This window comes from Dendrobates tinctorius, unplaced genomic scaffold, assembly GCF_039654945.1.
Source record: "Dendrobates tinctorius isolate UK_male_01 unplaced genomic scaffold, ASM3965494v1 ptg000027l, whole genome shotgun sequence".
In the NCBI taxonomy this organism is placed as follows: domain Eukaryota; kingdom Metazoa; phylum Chordata; class Amphibia; order Anura; family Dendrobatidae; genus Dendrobates; species Dendrobates tinctorius.
In genome coordinates this window covers 17,291,576-17,308,350 of record NW_027361695.1, presented here as the reverse complement: position 1 = coordinate 17,308,350, position 16,775 = coordinate 17,291,576, and the positions used below count along the sequence as shown (strand labels likewise).

General features: G+C 41.7%; 1 protein-coding gene across 2 annotated transcripts in view; it reads right to left on the bottom strand.

Annotated features, from left to right (window-relative positions):
* Positions 1-16,775, bottom strand: part of CFAP20DC (CFAP20 domain containing) — a 459,179-nt gene that overhangs the window by 180,634 nt on the left and 261,770 nt on the right. Inside the window, exons 10-12 of one of the 2 annotated variants that reach the window (XM_073569809.1) lie at positions 16,328-16,508; positions 10,934-11,041; positions 3,783-3,902 (exon numbers count right to left, since the gene is read on the bottom strand). In XM_073569809.1, coding sequence (XP_073425910.1) covers positions 3,783-3,902; positions 10,934-11,041; positions 16,328-16,508 — 409 coding nt within the window. The remainder of the gene's footprint in view (positions 1-3,782; positions 3,903-10,933; positions 11,042-16,327; positions 16,509-16,775) is intronic. The other variant, XM_073569810.1, reaches the window with a different exon arrangement.

Below are 16,775 nucleotides of genomic sequence, written 5' to 3'. Positions count from 1 at the left end.
TGCTTTCCCCACGACTCAAAATTCAGAAATGTCAGTGGCTGGATGAAAGATGCAAGAGTCTGTCTTGATCCTAGCAGCTCACTCAGCTTTTATGCACACACATTGATTACAAGCAAACAAGTCACAGGTGAGGATTTTACCTTTAGTAGCCATTCAGACCCATTTGTGTCAACTTCTGTGCATGTTATTAGGCCAAATCACCAGGGTATGTGAACTTTTGTTCAGGGTCATTTAGATGTTTTAGGTTGTCATGATTTAAAAAAGAGAAAACACAGTAGTTTGACAATAAATGGCTTCACCCAACCACTAACCATAAGTGGAGAAAAAGGTTTGGTGTCATAATTCATATTTTGTGAAAAAAGGCAGAGAAAGCAAAAATTCTGCCGGGGGTATGTAAACTTTTGAGCACAACTGTACATGTTATGGGCGGTTAGTACCTGCCAGTGAAAGATTTGTCTTCCTGTGCTGTGTGCCAAAGCTAAGTAGTTGAAGTTTGGAGTTGGAGTTGTAGTGTTCTGTAGTTTGCTGTTGTACGTGTGTATTTATTCCATTGTCCCTTTTCCCATTTAGTTTATTCCTCCATGTCCCTATCCTCCTCTCTATTGTTGATTAGTGCTTTTGTATGATAAAGGTTTTCTGTTATGCCGGTTTTGTATTTGTGTTTAGATTACCTTTCATTTCTATCCCATGCATCATGGGGTGAGGGAGGGGACAGATTAGGGTTTTAACAGGAGCATAGTAAGGTTGGAGATTCAGGCCTCTCTACCTTTAAGAGTACCCCCGGGACAGGGATACTTTGAGGCCCCTCTTCTTTACTGAAGATCGTCACAGTGTGACATCCCTGCAATGCAACATCTGCAGTTGGTCAGTGAAAACACTGGTTCCTGCACTGTACCATCCGTAGTTGGTCATTGAAAACACCGGTCCCTGCACGGTATCACCAGTAGTTTGTCATTGAGAACACTGGTCCCTGCACGGCATCACCCATAATTGGTTAGTGAGAATACCGATCCCTGCAGTGTAACCCCAAAGTTCACTAGACAGAGGGAGAGTACTCCTTCTGTCATACAACCCTTCCCCTAGCAATTTGTTAGGATGTAGATCAATTGTCATGGCAGCCTGGGCGCCTAACATTAACCCTCATAGTTGTTATTTTTGTTCTCCTATTAGATCCAATCAGGGGCTGGGTCTAATAGGATGTCTGTGGACATTATTCCTATATGCCTAGACGAATTTAAGTGTATTGTATGAACGTTTAAGATCATTCAATTTCATGTCCCTAATGAAATTAAAATTAAAAAAATGTAAAAAAAATGTTAAAAAAGTATAAAGTTACAAATAAAAACATACTTTAAGAAATACCTTTTGTCCATTTCTTTGTCAATAAATGAAATAAAAAAATGCACAAAATTAGCATCCACATTGAACGTGAACCCAGGAATACAAATGTCACATTAGTTAACCTATATCGTGAATATGGTCGAAAAAAGCAAACAAACAAAAAAAATAATTGCAGAATAGCCGTTTTTCACTCATCCACTTCCCAAACCCTGGAATAAAAATGGATGAGAAAATCACATAAACCCCAAAATTATATCAGTGAATACATCAACTCATCCTGCAAAACACAAGCGCTCATACGGTCTGTTGATGTTAAAAGTTATGGCTCGCAGAATAAGGTGACGCAAAATTATTGATTATCGTTATTTAAAATTTTGGACAGAAAAAATAAAAAAACATACAATATAAAATGTTGGTAATTACCATAATCATACTGATCTGTCGATTAAAGGTAACATATCACTGAACACTGTGAAAAGAAATAAAACACAGTACACTGAAAAAAATTGCAGAATCACTGCTCCCACACCCCACAAAAAAAGTATCTTGACACCCTACAGTACCCCATTCCCTCTTGTTGCCAGTGACGTAGCAGCTGCACATAGCAATCTTTTGCCATGTGACCTGTGTCGTAGTCAAAGTGACTGTGTAAGGATGGGTTCACATCGCGTTGGTGCCGTCCGTTTAACGCACCCATTGCCAGCCATTATCGTAACGCATCCTGACGCATTTCCAAATTGGCATGCATTAGCGATGATGTGTTACTTTGTGATGCACCCTCGAACGCAGTCTACCGCGTTTTCGGGTGCATTATGTCTAACGCACAGCGAACAGTCGCGTTCGCTGTGCATAGACCTCTATTGCTAACGCATGGCAACGCAATGCTACCATGCGTTAGCGCTATTGGTAAAAGAAGACCAAAAGGAACATCGGCGTTAGCGCATCCGTTTAACGCATTCATTAAATGGATGGTACTAATGCGATGTGAACCTAGCCTTACTCCCCACCTTAATGCAACTTGTCCCACAAAAACATGCCCTCATATGTCTACATCAATTAAATTACTAAACCGCTATGAGTCATGGAGCACAGAGATACAAAAAAAGAAAAAAAATTGCTGTCCTCAATATTCAAAATCGCTATATCCTTAAGGAGTTAAAAGGAATTTACCAACGTGATTTTACTAGCCCAGAGAGCAGCATGATGTAGAGACAAAGACCCTGATTCCAGCGATTTATCACTTATTGGGCTGCTTGATGCAGTTTTGATAAACATCACAGTTTTATCTGCTTCAGATCTAGCAGTTCTCTGAAAGCTGTGCCCTGTATAACCCTGTCCACACCACTGATTAGCAGCTTTCTGTGTACACAGTGCATAGGCAGAAAGCTGTCAGTGCAATCAGTGGTTGGGTTGTGGTTGGACTACCTGGCAGCAGGTCTACTAGTCCTCTAGTGATAATCTCCTGCTGATAAAACAGTGATTTTATCAAAACTACAGCAAGCAGCCCAGTAAGTGACACATCGCTGGAATCAGGGTCTCTGCCTCTACATTATGCTGCTCTAAAATTAGGTGACTGATTCCCTTTGAGCAGTTCTCCAGTTTGACCTTCGTGGGAACAATAACAATCCAACCTTAACCTTTAGAGGGTGTTCACACAGTTTTTGAAGAGGATGCTGTAGGAGATCAGCTCTACATCAGAGTGGTGTTCGTAGAGTATTTGAAGTGGATTTTGGAATGGACTTGATTAAAAATCTATGTCAGAAAATTTGATATGAACAAACCCCAAAAATATTGGTTTTCAAAGCGGAAAGAGCTTCAGGATTCGCTCCTTTTTTTCTGGAGTTTTGTAAACTTATTCAGCATTTCTGGTCGCTTCCTGTGCACTTTCTCAATGCTTTATTCCATTAAACAATGAAGAAGACGGATTTTTTTTTTTAGGGGGTGGGGTGATTTTTTATGTAAAAACAACGAGAAAATGTAAAAAAAAAAAATGCTTGGGCGTCTCTTTATCCTTCACATTGACTCCCATTATAAAGTACTGAGCGTCTTCCAGGTGGAGAACGGTCCGCTCACTAGCCATTTTTTGGAAACCTTAAGCGATGAAAAGACGCTTAAAAATCCTGAACATATGTTTTTTTTTTTTTACATAGAAATTAATACAAAGGTTATTTTTTTTTTCATTTTTTCTGAATATTTTTTCCGGCGTATCTTGGAGTGGACCTGCTTCAAACACAGCTGAAATAAACACCCTTGTGTGAACACGCGCCAAGGGTTCGACAGATATTTGCGGCGTGTAAGAATCGGAACATGTAAAGTTATATATTAACATGGACGGCGCATTACGCAGCTTATATATTCTCTTTCTGCATATCGTTTACTTTCACGATCCATTTCCCTATCAAACAGATACAAAAGACTTTCTACGGGAGGCGCCGTCTAACCTGGGACGAGGGCGCCTGCGCCGTTTGATGCCTTTGGTCTGTTTTCTCTCTCGCAGGACGGCACATGGATCTGAACAGAGCGCTTATCTTCATTTCCGCAGTGTCCCACTGAAGAGCTGTCTGAGAGAAAATATATCATATAAAATACATTTCTCCTTATCTGCATGTTTTAAATTGCAAGTGGATTTTTATTAGTTCTGAGATCTGTCCCTGCTGTTCCCACTGATAAGCCATAAAGCAGAGGCGATATTTTCATTTTTATTCACTCGGAACGCCAGCACTGTTTCATAACTAAGGTGACCAATTCAGTTTCCAGACGCTGCTGCCATTTTTCAACTATGGCTTGTTGTTGTTTTTTTTATTTAATTTCCTTTTTTTTTTTGTTTTTAATCCACTTTTTTAGCTTTATGTTTAATAATATAATTTAGAAATGCGTCGACCTTTTGCATCCTCAAAGCAAATCTACAGACATTACATTTTGTAACTATTTAAAGAGTGACCATCCTTAATTTTTTTTATTCAGAAATTAATAATAGAAGGAAAGATAAAAATTTTTTTTTAAAAGACAAGAAAAATATCACATACTGCAGCTAATAAAAGTCTATGGAGGTGAGAGGGAGGAGTGTACTGCAGCTCATAAAAATCTATGGAGGTGAAAGGGAGGAGTTAGCTGTGAAGAAGACAGAGACAGAGACACAGAGATGTGGCTGAAACTTCTAGTGAGTGTTGTATCATGATTGAAAGCTTGAAAGCTGGTTTCACAGCCACCCTGCTGACTAACGCTGTCTTTCCATAATGCTTTCCATGCTGCCGCTGTTTCAAAATAACATCTCTGTGTTTAATGTATATATATTAGGGTGTTTGATCCTAACCCTTAAACCCATAATATGACAGTAAGGTTAATAATAGAACTTTCATTACAAAATCTTCAGTTTTTCTCAAATTAGTTGATGGAAAAATGAATATACCCAATATCAAAAACTTATACATCTAGTTCTTTGTATGGCCCCCATGATTTTTAACAACAGCACCAAGTCTTCTAGGTATGGAATGAACAAGTTGGTGACATATTATAATATATCTACTTTTCCATTATTTAAGAATGGTCTCTTTTAGGCTAGTTTAACTCTAGCGTTACCGGGCGCAGTGCACGGCCGCCGCTAAGCTCCGCGCCCCCTCCGGTCAGCTCCTCCTCTGATCGCATGACGATGCATGCGATCAGCGTACCTTATATTTAGCGTTGGGTATGCTGGTCATGTGCTGGCACACTTTTGCGGGTGCACCCGCCCTTTTGACGCTGCGCCGAGGGCACAAAAATGCAACACAGTGCGTTTGGCGCACGTCAGCGCAGCGCCAAAAGGGCGGATGCGCCGGCAAAAGTGTGCCAGCGCATAAACAGTGTACCCAACGCTAAATATAGGGTACGCTGATCGCATACAGCGTCATGCGATCAGAGGAGGAGCTGACCGGAGGGGGCGCGGCCAGGGGCGGAGCTTAGCGGCGGCCGTGCGCTGCGCCCTGTAACGCTAGAATTCTGGGTTGAGAGGGATGTTCCAGACTTTCCCATAAGTATTTGATTGGGATCAGATCAGGAGACACTTGACCATTGAATCACTTTCACCCTGTTTTTCTTCAGAAATGTAATGGATGTGTGTTTTGGATCATGGTGATTGCAACGCTATGCCCAGCACCCCTTCATGATGTCCCATTCTTCCTCCATGAAGGGACGCTGGCTTACTCACCATCCCAATCTGTGGCGCGATCCCCAGAGTGCCCCTGCTGCCGCTCTGCACGCCGCAATGTGTCACGGCGGCTTGCTTAGGGTGCGGGTGTGTGCGCTCCTCTATTCTTAAAGGGGCAGAGTGCACATGGCAAATACTGGGAGGCATTTAGTTTAATGTGTATTCATCTGCAAGGTGTCTCCCAGCCAATAGCTGGAAGACCGTGTATAAAAGGCACCTCCCTTTCTGGGAGGTGCTTGAGCAGCCCCTAAAGTTCTGTTAGGTGGTTTGGTGTGCAACTGTATGTTGCTAGTTCCCCCTTCCCTAGCCTGTTAGTGTTGCCTTATCCTGTGTTCCCATTTGTCCGACATAGTTAGTCCTTGTTTCCTGCGACTGCTTCGGCGGTGTCCGAATCCCTAAACCTCGTCTGTGGTACCTGTACCCCGTGGCCTTATAGCTTGTCTGCCACCCTGAATGCTGAATACCGAGGCCAGAACCGTGAACTTATCCTTGTGGCAGTCCTGTCTGCACTGTGTGAACCTGTCCCTGTGGCTGCCCTGTCTGCACAGGGAGAACCTGTCTCAGTGGCCATCCTGTCCACACAGTGTGAACTTTTCCCAAGTTGCCAACCTGTCAGAAATTGCCCCAAGAAGCTGTCCTGTCTGAACTTGTCCCAAGTGGCCGTCCTGCTCTGTCTGAGAATCTGAAGTAACATCTCTACCCCTTTGGGGTCAGCAGCTACTGTCGCACATTGCCCTGGAGTGGCACCTGGCAGCTACCTGCCGCACAAGGCTGACCTCACCACTAGAGGCTCCAGCAAACACCAAGGAAGCTGCTTAGTCATGCCCCTCCAGGGTGAGTCCAATCTGTGGCACAGTGAATCCACAAACCACATGCGCCACCTAGTAGTATAACAGTTATGTTGGAAAAGTGCACATCTATCAAGGGCACGGAGTGATAGGAGCATCTTCTCTTTCAATATAGATTACAGAAGCATGTAGCCATAAAATCCTACCATTTTATTAAAGTCAATGCAAAAGACACAAGACACAAACATGTACAAGATAAAAGAAGATGAATATCCAATTAAACACCGCAAGGTACATATGCAAAAAATGGTATACTCAGTGCCAATACTATACACGTCACCTGAGAGACATTCCATATCAAAATTATTTAAGGGGTGAGTGCGAATGCAGCTAGATCACATCATTGCTGAGCCCATATAATAACATTACATATCTCCACCAAAAAAATGGGTGGGCAGGGCTGGTACATTACACACATAAATTAGAGCAATATAAAATGCTGAGTGATGGTTGCTTCCGTACATTAATGCCTGAATGATAGTAAATCATAATCATAATGACCTGCCATATCCAATGCGGATATACACTGCGTGCAGAATTATGAGGCAAGTTGTATTTGAGAGGATTCTTTTTATTATTGAACAACAACTATGTTCTCAATCAACCCAAAAGACTCATAAATATCAAGGCTTAATATTTTTGGAAGTTGGAGTGTTTTTTTTTTGATTTGGCTATCTTAGGAGGATATGTGTTTTTTTCAGGTAAATATTACAGTGCAGAATTATTAGGTAACTTAATAAAAACCAAATATATACCCATCTCACGTGTTTATTTTCACCAGGTAAACCAATAGAGCAACACAAAATTTCTAAATAAACTTTTCTGACATTCAAAAACAAAAAATCAGTGACCAATATAGCCACCTTTCTTTACGATGACACTCAAAAGCCTTCCATCCATAGATTCTGTCAGTTGCTTGATCTGTTTACGATCAACATTGCGTGCCGCAGCCACCACAGCCTCCCAGACAACGTTCCGAGAGGTGTACTGTTTTCCCTCCCTGTAGATCTCACATTTTATGAGGGGCCACAGGTTCTCTATGGGGTTTAGATCAGGTGAACAAGGGGGCCATGTCATTATTTTTTCTTCTTTTAGACCTTTACTGGGCAGCCATGCTGTGGAGTATTTGGATGCATGTGATGGAGCATTGTCCTGCATGAAAATCATGTTTTTCTTGAAAGATACCGACATCTTCCTGTACCACTGCTTGAAGAAGGTGTCTTCCAGAAACTGGCAGTAGGTCTGGGAGTTGAGCTTCACTCCATCCTCAACCCGAAAAGGTCCCACAAGTTCATCTTTGATGATACCAGCCCATACCAGTACCCCACCTCCACCTTGCTGGCGTCTGAGTCGGAGTGGAGCTCTCTGCCCTTTACTGATCCAGCCTCGGGCCCATCCATCTGGCCAATCAAGTTGCTCTCATTTCATCAGTCCATAAAACCTTAGAAAAATCAGTCTTAAGATATTTCTTGGCCCAGTCTTGACGTTTTATCTTATGTTTCTTGTTGAAAGGTGGTCATTTTTCAGCCTTCCTTAGCTTGGTCATGTCCATGAGTATGGCACACCTTGAGCTTTTTGATACTCCAGTAATGTTGCAGCTCTGAAATATGGCAAAACTGGTGGCAAATGGCATCTTGGCAGCTTGACACTTGATTTTCCTCAATTCATGGGCAGTTATTTTGCGCCTTTTTCTTATCAACACCCTTCTTGCGACCCTGTTGGATATTTGCCATGAAACGCTTGAATGTTCGGTGATCATGCTTCAAAAGTTTGGCAATTTCAAGACTGCTGCATCCCTCTGCAAGACATCTCAAAATTTTTGACTTTTCAGAGTCCGTCAAATCTCTCTTCTGACCCATTTTGCGAAAGGAAAGGAAGTTGCCTAATAATTAAGCACACCTTATCTAGGGTGATAATGTCATTAGACCACACCCCTCCTCATTACAGAGATGCAAATCACCTGATTTACATAATTGGCAGTTGGCTTTCAAGCCTATACAGCTTGTGGTAGGACAACATGTATAATAAGGATGATGTGATCAAAATACTCATTTGCCTAATAATTCTGCACACAGTGTACGGTAAATTCTTTGTCGGGGGACAAAAAAAATCCCCATTCTGCCATTCGGTGCAGGCCCCAGTGGCGGGACACCCACCGATTAGTGATTACTTCTTTGCCCTTGGTACCCGACTTGTGACATCTGTCAGCATCTGTTTCAGGAAAAAATATATTACTGTTATGTGTTTGCAGTTGACTTTTCTCTTGGAGATGTAGCACAATAATCTTTACATGCAAAGCTCATTTTTCGTTCTGCAATTCTTCAATATATCAGAGAACAACATCAATAACAAAAAAATATTCCAGCACGGAGAGCTCGTTCATCAGGATGCAGATATTCGAGGCGCTGCGTGAATGTATGATCACTCACAGAAACACAATTAAGATACGGAGAGGGAAGTCAAAATCTCACTGTGTCAGAAGTGCTGAGAAGCAGAAATGTCTGTGCCAGAAAGAATGCACGAAGTCTGTGAAGAGCGCACGTGATAGACAAGTCTGGGAAACCCTTCTATCGTTTGTGTTCTGTCAAAGTTAAATTGGATTACAAATTTTCTAAAACTTTTCTGTTCTGGAGCATAAATGGAGGTATCTTCATGGCAGCTGGGCCCACCATTCATGACCCCAAACCAATTCTAGGCTTGCATTACCTCTATTACATCACTCGTTTACAGAGTTAACGTAGCATTGGACAACTTTGGTGATCTCTTCTACATTCAGAGGCCGGCAACACATCTAGGGCCAAGTTTTGTAGTGACACCGATTATTTGAAAGTAAATAAAAAGGTTAGCTGGATGCCATACACACAATTTATCTGCACGCTGTTAAAGGCCCCAGTACTCATTAGACTAAGGTCCACCAAACCTGTCGATATCAGCGGGATCTTCTGAGAGTCAAATGCCAATGTGGGCTTTCCATCTGTCCCCTGAACAGATGATATCATGAAAGAGAGGGATCGGCATGAGAGAATTCCAACAGCTGATCCTTCTCTTGTTCTTTGTCAAGGGAAGACATACCATTGGCGCAATCTGTGCAGCCAAACAGGGGCTCAAGAGATCAGGGGGCCACCACTATCTCCAAAGCAGGTGGAATTGTGCATTATGATGAGCTACTGGACTACAAAGACCCCATATATTGTTCTCTCACCGAGGCCCTATTCTGTCTGGGTCTGCTTCTATTCCTGGTGATAGGTCGATGCCAGAGGAGTTTGGCAGTGGCTCACTCGTAGAGAACAAATTTGGATGAGCCACTTTGATGGTTCGGCCTACAGCTATCTCATGGTGGCACTTACACTTTACACACTGTTTGACATCATTAATTTCAGCTATATGATCTATTCAACTAGACATTACAGTGCTGATTTGCAAAGTTACAACCACCAAAAAAGTGGCTTTTGTGCCAAAAAGCTGAATTTTGTGCCACATTTTTTTTGTGTTTTGGATAAATTCAAGACTACTTTTAGGCAAGGTGATTAAGAAGACATGGCTAATCAGATGGTTGGTGTAGAAAGGGCAAGATCATAAACTCAGGTGTAAACACTGAACCATAATTTGGCGTAACTTATTTGACCAAAGTAAGCCAACTCATGGATGACGTAAACTTAGGGTATGTGCACACGCTGCGGTTTTGCTGCGGTTTTGGCCCTGCAGAACTGCAGCAGTTCCGCAGACATGGTACTTTACCATGTTAGCCTATGGGTTTTCAAAACCGCAGTGCTCACGCTGCGTTTTTTTACCTGCGGAAAAGCTGCGGTTTTTTTTCCGCATCATGTCAATTGTTTCTGTGGATTCTGCTGCGGTTTGCCACCTATTCCACTGTCCAGGTGTCAAACCGCAGGGCAAAACCGCAGGCCAAACCGCAGCAAAACCGCAGGTCACTTTACCTGCGGTTTTACCTGCGGTTCCGCGGGAAAAAACCCGCAGGTGAATCTGCAGTGTGTGCACATACCCTTAGAGTAGACAATCTAAAAATGTGCCAAATTTATTGTCCAACACAGGCCACTTTGATACTTTAAAACCGTCCAGTCCAGGTTCACCTTGCCTAAAAGTTAAGCAGCTTTAGTAAATCAGTTCCTTTCTACGCTGTTCATCTGTGAACTGGATATCACTATTTATTTGGGCACTGGATGTGCCATTTATTTAAGGTACTTACACATCAGCATACGGCTACAAAAAAATGTGTCTGTGTATAAAAATATGAATGTGTTTCCAGCAAGTGGGAAAAAAGGGCACAAAAAAGTCCTTCAGAATGCAGGCCTTCTACAAACCTTTTCCAATCCGTCTGGACCAAAAATCCACAACAAGTGTCAGGAATAGGTGACCCTTGCCTTGTCGAAACTTAAGGTGAGCCTCTCTTGCTTCCAGCTGTCATCTGTCTGCCACCGAAGTCTTGGCAGTCTACTTCTACTCACCTCCAGTAGGGAGTGGAAGCCTAAGGTGAACATTAGCCCTAGATCCCCTTGATTACATATTATGCCCTGTGAGAGTAATTACTTGCCTTACTTACCAAGCACAGATTTTGACTGCTCCTTTTTTGCACTCCCAACACTCCTCAGTCTTCTACCTTTCTCGTTAGTGAGAGGATCCATAGGTGGATGTGGAAGGTAATCTGCTCCTAAAACAGATCAACCAGATTACTGCCTAGACTGTTATACATGAAGTCTTCATACCAACAGTTTTGTAGATCTGAAAATGCAGTGGTCCCAATTCACCATTGCTTTTTCTCCACTTTTCTGGAGTAATTTGTTCTTTTTCAGTGGCTTTAGTATTTGCGCCTTATTCTTTATACATTTTGCATCACGTTCTACATTTTTTTTTTACCTCTTTCTTATTTTTCCTTTATACCTTTGTTTATCCAGATGTGTTAGACAGATTCACAAAATGTGATTTTTATCAAACGTTCCATATTTTTGGTACATCTCACTCCAGTGATGAGTGAATGTGCTCGGATAAGGTGCTAACCGAGTGTCTTCGGCAAGCTTGAAAAATATGTTTGATTCTCTGTGGCTGCATGTCTCGCGGCTGATCGACAGCCCAGCACATGCAGGGTTTGCCTAACAAATGGGAAATCCCTGCATGTGTTAAAGCTGTCGGACAGCCGCGAGACATGCAGCCACAGGGACTCGAACATATTTTTCGAGCACGCTGAAGACTCTCGGTTAGCACCCGAGCATGCTCAGATAACACCTTATCCGAACACGGTCGCACCCGAGAAGAATCACCATCACTGTTCTCATCCGATTTTTTGCAGAAAAATAAGTGACAGTGCTGATAAGTGACAAAGAAGAGATCTCTTCGTGAATACACATCACTCCCAGCTACGAATCTGCGGAATTATTTTATTGCTCCTAGCGGACAAACAGTACAATATTATTACAATGCCGCTTTGGCTAACAGGTGAGCGGATCTGCCCTTGTAATATGCTGCCCTTTAAAAAGGTGGCATAGCGGCTATAGTATTCCCATTAGGATCCATATTACTATTTATTATAGCTTTAAATAAAGGAAAAAATCGGATTGACGGCATGCCAGGATATCTGCACTGGCATAGACGGAGCACCCCATATAACTAAGAGACCAATTCATCATTGCCTTTGCACTTTTTTTGCCTAGTTTTGTGCTCTTTTTATTTGCTCCTTACTCTTCTGGTAATTTACACCATCTTTTAAGTCTATTTTCTTTGTGTTCGACCTGTTCTTTTTGTGGTGTTTCCTGATATTTTCAGCTTATTCATCAATTGTGATTTTTTAAAAAAAAATCCATAATTTTTGTACGCAATTGTACTGTCACGCTGTTACAGTCATCGGTAAGGAAGGGTGGGGGGCTCAAACTGTCCCTGGAACTGGGGACCCTAACTATCCCTGTTCTGAGGGTACTCTTGAAGGTAGAGAGGCCTGAGTCTCCGACTTTACTGATCTGTCCCCTCCCCCACCCCATGAGGCCTGGGACAGATATGTAAGGTAAACAAGATACAAAGACAAAACAGAGATATCAGAAAGCAGCAAACATACAAACATTCACCAAAGGTATAGAGGTTTATAGGGAAGGATAGGAATGTACCAACCAAATGGGAAAAGAATAATGAGGAAAGTATACATCCATAAACAGCACGCAACAATTACCAGTAGCAACAACGTTCACCAATTCAGCAAATTGTCTCCAAGGAGCTAGGAGGCAAAGCTTTCTCTGGCAGGAAAGAGAAGGTCTGACCTGGTTTTATAGGGAGAGGAAATGACCAGATCAGAAGCAGCTGAAAATGAAGCTGCAAATTTCAGACCAGCATAGGAAGGGTCGCTAACCTGTTCAGCACCAAATCCATTTAATATGGAACACAAGCACACAGGCTCACAATATGCAGTGATCTGCTACCTCCAAATCTCCCAGGAGGACGTGACACACTCGTGACATGTACTCCAATACTCCCCCAGAGTGATTTTTTTATGTAAGTCAGGCTTTTTTTCATGCACTTTTTTGATAGGGTCGCAACCAACTTATTTTTGTAAATCGGTCCTATTATACTCATCACACTCTGATCAAAGTGTGATCCGATTTTCTTGGATGAGTAGAAGATGGGAAAAAAAAGGCTCCATCTTCTCCATTTCTGTCAGTCTAGGAAAATTGGACCGCACTCAGATGTCACCCAAGTGCAGTCCGATGTTTTTCCGCAAACTCATCGACTTGCATGGCCGAGTGTAATCCGAATATTGGATGCAAATTGAGCATGCTGACTTTGTCTGCGAAACAAAAAAAAAAAATCAGACCTGTGAACGGCCCCGTAGACTAACATTGCTGCCAGTGCGATCTGTTTTGTCGCTTTTTGTTGGATCGCACTGGAGCTAAAAATATGGTCGTCAGCACGAGACTTTTGAGACATTTTGTAAATTTGTGTGACTTTTTGCACGAAAAAAGGTCAAAGGCAAAAAATAAAGACGATTTTTTTTGGCTTTGTGTGAAATTCATGAACTTGGCGCAAAAAAAAGGCGTCGAAAACCACGAGTTAGAAAAGAATAGTACGGTAAGTTAAAAACAAAAATGCAGATGATGAATCGGGACTTTTGATCTTTTGTTATTAGAGATGTTTTGCCATATCACACTTTTGCCATGGCGGGTTCCCACATGGGACCTTGTGTACTAAGCAGTGATAAGCCTGAGGCGTACCCAACTGTATTTGTTCATTGCACCCAAGACGTGCCTCGGGGCTTCGCTCCATTACGAGGGTCTGATCTGAATTGTATCCTTTATAGTACGGGGCTGTTGATATTGAGAGCTCACTTTAACTCAACGCCTCAAGCACCAAACTTAGATGATCGCTTTCTTTGGGCACAAATGATGATATAAAGACTTTCACTTTCACTGCGTCTTCTCTTCTGCACACCATTATCTAAGCCTCCTGGGGAACGCTTCTCTATAAATAATGCAGCTATTGGTTACATATGCAATGCTCATGGCGGGAGCCGTGACCCTATTTTTTCCTGAAGTTGTATATGTGTATTGCACTTGGTCAAATAAATAAAGTGCAAAAGTCAAAGTTCAAACGCTAAAAGTACAAGGACAAACCACTGAATAAAAATGAATGTACCCATAATGCTCCTTTTCAACCACAAACGTCGGCTTATCAATCAGGGTGGGGAGAGTCGCACCCCACAACTCTAATATTGATGGGCAAGGCTAAGGATTAAAAAAATAACACCCTGATAAACCCTTTAAAGGGAACATTTTACTAATAAAACTAATTGTATGGCCGCATAGGTCATAGAAGAACAATAAAAATGATACCACTCTTGTAATAATCCGACGTGCCAGCACTGAGAAAATCAAGTTTTGAAGCCACATGCAAATTAGCTTAGAAGTGCATGGGAGGAGTGTTAGTGTCACTTCAGTGCATGTACACGCCCCCAAAGTGCTACCAGGCTTATTTGCATGTGGATTCAAAGCTTGATTTCTCAGCCCTGGAACATCGGATTACTACAAAACAGGTATCATTTTTATTGGTGTTCTATGACCTACACAGCCAGACAACTGAGTTAATTGGTACAAGTATTCAAACAAAAGGCTCCTTTGCTCCCTCTCATGGAATCCTGGATCACTTGGAACACTTAAAGGGAATCTGTCAGCAGGTTTTTGCTATGTAATCTGGCAGCAATATGATGTAGGGACAGAGACCCTGATTCCTGAAATGTATCACATAGTTTATTGGGTGCAACAGTTGTGATAGAATCACAGTTTTCATTGCTGTAGATCTAGCAAAGCTCAAATGCTGAGCTCTGTATAACCCCACCCACACCACTGATTGGCTGCTTTCTGTGTACACTGTATATTGACAGAAAGCTGCTAATCAGTAGTGGGGGTGGGGTTGGATCAGGAGGCACAAGACACCTAGTCTATAGTGATAATCTCCTGCTGATAAAACATTGATTTTATTGAAACAGGAACACCAGTAAGTGACACATCCCTGGAATCTAGCTCTCTGCCCCTGCTTCATGCTGATTTTAGGTTGCATAGCAAAAACCTGCTGACACATTCCCTTTAATCAACAAAATGAAGTTGAAACCTCTATAAACATATACTGTATATTTACATTTTTTACTTATTTACAGTAAAAAAACACATTGGTGGACATCTACTTAAAGATAAGCTATCATTACAAAATAATCTATTGTTTAAATAAAGTTTTTTATTATTTTTAAAATATTTTAGCCATTTTTTTTAAATATATTTATTTAGGATATCACAGTTTGTATTAAGAAAAAAATGAACTCTTGCAATAACCACACTGGCCACTGGGGCTTTATTACACTGTAACTTCCCATTGTTTCAGGAAACAAGACATGCACATTAGCCACAATGAACAGGGTCAGACTCTTTCCACTGAAGCATCTAATGCATGTGTGCAACGAAAATTTATTTTTTATTTTTCTCACTTTTCTAGCACCATTAATTCCACAGCGCTTTGCAGTTATTATTATCGCTGTCCCCATTGGGGTTCACAATCTACATTCCCTATCAGTATGTCTTTGGAATGTGGGAGGAAACCCACGCAAACACGGGGGAGAACATACAAACTCCTGAAGGAAAGGGTAGCAGGTTCACCTGTGACATCATCTAAACAGCTGTGTATAAAGCCTCTGATGATAATGAGACCTCTGAAAACTCTTCCTGAAAAGACAGGAAGAGTGATACTAAAAAAGTCCAAGTGGCGAGTTTGAAAATTGCAATATTACTATTTTTTTTTTTTTTTTAAATTGTGATCTTTTTGATCATAGAAAGCTGCCTCCGGACTATAAGACGCACAGTTATTTTAATAAGATTTTTTTCTTGCTAAATAGTGCTTTTTATAGTCCAAAAAAATTTGGTAATTCCTTTAACTCTTTGCAGACGTTTATCAGCTACAGTCTTATATTCTGTTTTATATTCTAGAAGATGAGTAAGATGGGATCAGGTAGTAGCTTAGATCAGCTAAAGGTATGGGAAAGAGACCAAACATATAAAATGTCAGAAAAAAAACATAAAAAATGAATAAATTGGGATGGGTCTAAAGCAGATTTTAAATGCTATTATCCCGGTGGGTGATCGGCAGTAAAAACATATGTGGAGAGAGGATTTTCAGGCTGTTTGCTGCCTAGGGCTTCTTATAAATTTCATTTGACACTGATCATACCCTATTAGCCTATGGCGGTGGAACCAGGCAGCAGTCTACAGATGTCACATAACGTCACTGACAATCTGCACACGGTAAATGTATCATGTAGGGGAAGAGACGGTGTGGAAAATGATGATCATTGTCCCTAAGAGAATAAGATATTGTGCTACAGTATCATAATAGATATCTACCGCAGTGATCTCCAACCTATCGCACTATGGCTGGAGGCAGGAGGCCATGGGTGGTGGACCACTAAAGTTACCTTGAGTTCTTGGCTCTTTTTTTTTCATGTTCTGTAGATTTTCTTTATTTTTGAGGTCAAATGGATTGGGAAGTGTGGGGGAAATGATCCTTGTGTCTGTCGTATGCCCCAAGGTACCGGCTCTTTTCTCCTGAGCCAATTGTTGTAAGGAACTCTCGTGTCTACTTGTTGACCTTGTTGACTGGGTAAAGTAGAAAAAAAGGAAATTTACAGTAAGTGCAAAAGTGCCCATAGTCGTAAACTGATACATAGAGTACTACCCCCAGCACTGTGCATGTGATCATTGCCAGGTACCCCTCTGCAGGTATTCAAGGGGCAAAGAAGTCGTGTTAGTAAAAAGATAAGAGATTCTATCACTAAGGCTACTTTCACACTTCAGGTTTTCGGCGTCAGGCGCGATCCGGCGTCGTGCCGGAACGCCGGATCCGGCAAATGTTTTGTAAAACCT